The sequence below is a fragment of the Alligator sinensis genome, unplaced genomic scaffold, assembly GCF_000455745.1.
Source record: "Alligator sinensis unplaced genomic scaffold, ASM45574v1 scaffold534_1, whole genome shotgun sequence".
NCBI lineage: Eukaryota > Metazoa > Chordata > Crocodylia > Alligatoridae > Alligator > Alligator sinensis.
The window spans coordinates 781,602-786,855 of record NW_005842050.1 but is presented as its reverse complement, the minus strand read 5'-3'; the positions used below and the strand labels follow the sequence as shown (position 1 = coordinate 786,855).

At 39.3% G+C, this 5,254-nt stretch overlaps 1 protein-coding gene across 3 annotated transcripts; it reads left to right on the top strand.

Annotated features, from left to right (window-relative positions):
• The first annotated feature begins 10 nt into the window (after window positions 1–10).
• Window positions 11–5,248, top strand: ZBTB18 (zinc finger and BTB domain containing 18). Of its 3 annotated transcripts, XM_025203255.1 has the most exons (3): window positions 11–403; window positions 1,992–2,026; window positions 2,519–5,248. In XM_025203255.1, the coding sequence occupies exon 3, from the start codon at window positions 2,533–2,535 to the stop codon at window positions 4,099–4,101; it is 1,569 nt and encodes a 522-aa protein (XP_025059040.1). In that variant the 5' UTR covers window positions 11–403; window positions 1,992–2,026; window positions 2,519–2,532; the 3' UTR covers window positions 4,102–5,248. The 3 variants fall into 3 exon arrangements, with proteins under 3 accessions (XP_025059040.1, XP_006022932.1, XP_025059041.1); XM_006022870.3 differs by lacking the exon at window positions 1,992–2,026; XM_025203256.1 differs by lacking the exons at window positions 11–403; window positions 1,992–2,026 and adding an exon at window positions 478–677.
• The last annotated feature ends 6 nt before the right edge of the window (window positions 5,249–5,254 follow it).

The following is a 5,254-nucleotide window of genomic DNA, read 5'->3' as shown; positions in this document are numbered from 1 at the left end:
CCCCCCCGAAAGTTTGTAGGGGGGGGCAGAATGAGAGGGAGAGACTTTGAAGTATTTTGTTTATACTAACAGAAGAGAAAAGTTCTCCTAAGAAAAAGCTGGTGGCAGGAGTGTAGAGGAGTAGCATATGGCATTAAAAGGAGCACAGCTGGAGGTAGCATTTCCATCTGAACATGATGTCAGAGCAGCTGACAGCCTGCCATCCCTCAGCCTTTTATTCTAACACACAGACAGGGAGTTAGTGTGTGCAGATCTGTGTGTGGAGAAGGTATCTCATTCCTCTCTAACATCATCTCCACTTTGCATCTGTCTCTCTTAGTCTGCTTTTTTTCCACCGATCTAACAGACCTGGAGCCAGCAAGACTCAGAGGAAAGGACTTAATCAGGTTTATGTGTACTAAAGGTAGGAGTAGCCCTAGATTAGAGGCAGCCGTATTTCTCTTGCAGTGTGGTGTTTATTTAATTTTCAGGGAGGAGGGGATGGGGGCAGAAAAAAAATCACATTACTTTTCTAACCAAGTTTAGAGATAATATATTGGAATTGAGTATTAAGTGGATAAGTGTCCTCACGGCAGGCAGAGGCTGAGGCTGCAGCTCGGAAGGATCTGTTCTTGTGCGTGTCATCAGAAGTAACTTTAATAGATATTCTCACAATTTCTCATTTTTGGGAGCATCGAGTAAGTTCTTTCTTCCTTTCTGAGAGCCAAAATGGAAAGCTTTTCATCTGCAGACCTGATTGCTGATAGTTTTGGTTTCTGTTTTGGATTGCTTCTTCAAGGTGAAGTGTTTTCAGATGAAACAGGCAAAGAGATATTTAAAGATCATCGAAGCTAAAACGTTTGTTGTGAATTCCACCATTAAACTTCATGGTCAAAGATTTAGCAACCCAGAGCTACAGGAGCAGACAGCTGTAGGGCTTCAGAAAGATAGAAATCAGTTACGTGTTCAAAACTTTTGTACCCAGGAGACTAACCTGACTGGTTTCCTCTTTCCTTTCTTGTATATGCATTTAAGATCTTTTATTTCAGTGTAACAATAATTATTTGAGGGAGTTTTTGTGTTTGCGACGAATTTAGAACTTGTAGATTTGAGCTGCCTGAATTGGCCAGACAGCTGTAATCGCACTCCTCTATTCTTAATCTCTTTATCTGGGCAGCAGCTGCCATATGGCCACAGTCAGCTGGATCAGATGTTTATAAGCTTCCTTCTTCGTCCCTCTCTGTCCTTTCAGCCTCCTAATTTGATCACAGCTACCTTGTGAGCTGCCCTCCAATCTTTATTTTTAGCCCTCTTAAGGATTAGGATTGATGTTGGCTGTGGGGCACTTAAAGTGATTGTATTGTAAATCTTCATGCTTTATTCTAGCAATGGTATTTTGCAGAACATATTTGGGGTTGGATTGTAAATGTTAGTGCATCTTGGATTGTGAGGGACAGTTATTTTTCAGCACTGTATGTCAACCCGTGCATGGATAGTTTGTGTTTTAAGTGGTTTAGTAAAACTTGCTTTTAGTCACTGGAAAGTCGAAATAAATTTGTCATTTTTAAAATAAATTTTACTTTTTAGTTGAGCTTTGACTTTTACACTTCCTTGTGCTTTTCTCCCCCACCTCCCTTAAGGAAGGTGGTGAGTAAGAAAATAATACCCATGTAAGAGTAGCACAGAACAATTTAAAAATGTGTGTATAGCCATACACACAGAATGCTTCTGAAACACTTTCTTTCACTTTGGTACTATAAACTGTGGAGAAAAAGCCTCTCTCTCTGTAGGGAAGGGTTTCTTGTGTAATGCATACATTTGTTTTTAAGCTAAAGCTTTCTTCAGAAGCTTCTAAATATTTAATATAAAATGTTCTGCTATTGTATTGCATGGCAGAAGTTAAGACTTAGAAGTATACCTACAGAACTGTGGCAGTCGGTTTGCTATTCTTTTATTACATTTCTGAAATCCTTGATTTTGCTGTCTAATTTGTTCCATCCTTATGTATTTAGGTTCCCTTGTATATATTATACCTGCAGATTTTAAGGTATTAATATCTGTCTTCATGCTGTAAGCCTTATTGCGGTAACAATTTGGCTTTATAAAGACATTGCTATTAGTTTTCAAAATATATTTAATACTTTATTTTATTATTTGCAATTATCATATAACTTTTAAACCTGCAGTATATTCTTTAGTCTATTTTAAATTTGCTCTTTAGGTAAACAGTGTATGGAGAGTTACTTAGAAAAAGGGTAGCTGAACAGACTTGGGGAACAAATGATAGTTTTAAGTGCAGCACAAACTGAATTATCTTTTATCAGAATCTCCAGTTTTTCACTTGAAGTTTGTTATACCTTAAGTGGCTTTTTGAGGGAGGTGGAGATAATACTCATGCAAGTGAATGATTTTAGTGTAGATACTGCTTGATTAAAATCCAGGAAACGAAATAATAGTTTCTTGAACATCATAATATATGCATGTGGTTTTGTAATATTTCTACTCATGTTTAATTTTTTTTTTTAATTGTTGCTTATAGGTTATGAAGACAGTATGGAGTTTCCTGACCACAGCAGACATTTGCTACAGTGTCTGAGTGAGCAGAGGCATCAGGGTTTTCTTTGTGACTGCACTGTTCTGGTAGGAGATGCCCAGTTCCGAGCGCACAGAGCTGTACTGGCTTCATGCAGCATGTATTTCCACCTCTTTTACAAGGACCAGCTGGACAAAAGGGACATTGTTCATCTGAACAGCGACATTGTTACAGCCCCAGCTTTTGCTCTCCTGCTTGAATTCATGTATGAAGGGAAACTCCAGTTCAAAGACTTGCCCATTGAAGACGTGCTAGCAGCTGCCAGTTATCTCCACATGTATGACATTGTCAAAGTCTGCAAAAAGAAGCTGAAAGAGAAAGCCACCACGGAGGCAGACAGTACAAAAAAGGAAGAAGATGCCTCAAGTTGTTCGGACAAAGTGGAGAGCCTCTCCGATGGCAGCAGCCACATGGCAGGAGACTTACCCAGTGATGAAGATGAAGGGGAAGATGAAAAATTGAACATCCTGCCTAGCAAAAGGGACTTGGCGGCTGAGCCTGGGAACATGTGGATGAGATTGCCCTCAGACTCAGCAGGCATTCCCCAGACTGGCGGAGAGGCAGAGACACACGCAACAGCAGCTGGAAAAACAGTAGCCAGCCCCTGCAGCTCAACAGAGTCTTTGTCCCAGAGGTCTGTCACCTCCGTGAGGGATTCAGCAGATGTTGACTGTGTGCTGGACCTGTCTGTCAAGTCCAGCCTTTCAGGAGTTGAAAATCTGAACAGTTCTTATTTCTCTTCACAGGACATGCTTAGAAACAGCCTGGTTCAGGTGAAGGTGGAGAAAGAGACTTCCTGTGATGAGAGTGATGTTGGCACTAATGACTATGACATGGAACATAGCACTGTGAAAGAAAGTGTGAGCACTAATAACAGGGTACAGTATGAGCCAGCCCATCTGGCTCCTATGAGGGAAGATTCTGTCCTGAGGGAGCTAGATAGAGAGGACAAAGCAAGCGATGATGAAATGATAACTGCAGAAAATGAGAGAGTCCAGGTGGAAGGAAACATGGACAGCAGTTTGCTCCCTTATGTGTCAAACATACTTAGCCCTGCTGGCCAAATTTTCATGTGTCCTCTTTGCAACAAAGTCTTTCCCAGTCCCCACATCCTGCAGATCCATTTAAGCACGCACTTTCGAGAGCAGGACGGGATCCGCAGCAAGCCTGCTACTGATGTCAATGTCCCAACCTGTTCCTTGTGTGGTAAGACTTTTTCTTGCATGTACACCTTGAAACGTCATGAGAGGACTCATTCAGGTGAAAAGCCCTACACTTGCACCCAGTGTGGGAAGAGCTTCCAGTACTCCCACAACCTGAGCCGCCATGCTGTGGTTCACACACGGGAGAAGCCACATGCTTGTAAGTGGTGTGAGCGCAGGTTCACACAGTCTGGAGACCTTTACAGACACATTCGGAAGTTTCACTGTGAGTTAGTGAACTCATTGTCTGTCAAAAGTGAAGCACTGAGCTTACCTACTGTCAGAGACTGGACCTTAGAAGATAGCTCACAAGAACTTTGGAAATAAAAAAAATTTTATATATATAAATAATATATATAGATATATATATATATATATATAAATCTATATAGTCGTGGTACAGTCTAAAAGCAATCTTGTTTCCTTGAACTGAAAGTTTGGCTATTAGCTTGTTTTTGCACTTTAAGGCAGCATGAACATTTCACTAATTTAGCACGCTGATAAAATGAACTGTAGAAGTAATATGACAAAGTAATAAACTACGGAGTATTTTCCCCCTTCTTGGAATAGAAGCCAGTAAATACTTCATTTAAAAAAAAACTCAAATTGAAGAAAAAGTTGATATGGCTTTATTCCCCCTCAAATCACTGCATTATTTTATGCTCTAGATTTTTAAAAATTATTTTAACAATATGAATGTAGAAATCCCTTCCAGGTTTATCTGTTCCTTTACATTTCTAAAATTGCATGAGTCCTTTCTAGCTGTTGGAAACCTGAATGCTTTTAGACCCAAATGGAAAATTTCTGAAATGCTGAATTATCTATTTTTAAACAAGCAGTTGACTTAAAACTTCTTATGGCAACTTCTGGATTTCTGACAGTTCCCACTGGAGAAAAAAAAAAAAACCCTGAAAGTACACTGGGATCACTGGGACTCTTGTCTTATGTGAAGGTTTGCTTGGGATGAAAAAGGATATCGCAGCTTCAGCAGTGATGAACTGTGTGTTTAAAAATGTGAATTACTGTTATTGTATACTGTAATTGATTACATGGGCTGGGGAGGGTGTCAGAGAACTTGGCAGGTTGTGTTGATGCTCTTAGTTGAGTCTTGAAAAGTAAATATTAACGCTACAGAAATGCATGAGTTTCAGTATATTTTTGTCTTTGTTTGCATTGTATAACTTTAATGAGTGAGTTTTAAAATTATTTAATTTCTTTAGGAAAAGCACCATTGAAAATACTGGTGTTTAAGAAGAACATAAATGCACTGTTTTATTTTATATAATTTAAATTTACTTTCCCACTGTCTTTAAGTTGAATAAAACTTAAGCTACAAGTTGATGATTTAGCTACGTAACAAGGAAGATATTAATGTTTACAAACAGGCTTAAAGATTTGCATGTGCAGTGTGCATTTATTAAAAGAAACCTAATTGCACAAAACCCATGCCAGCTCAAACTTTAGGTGCATACATTTACCC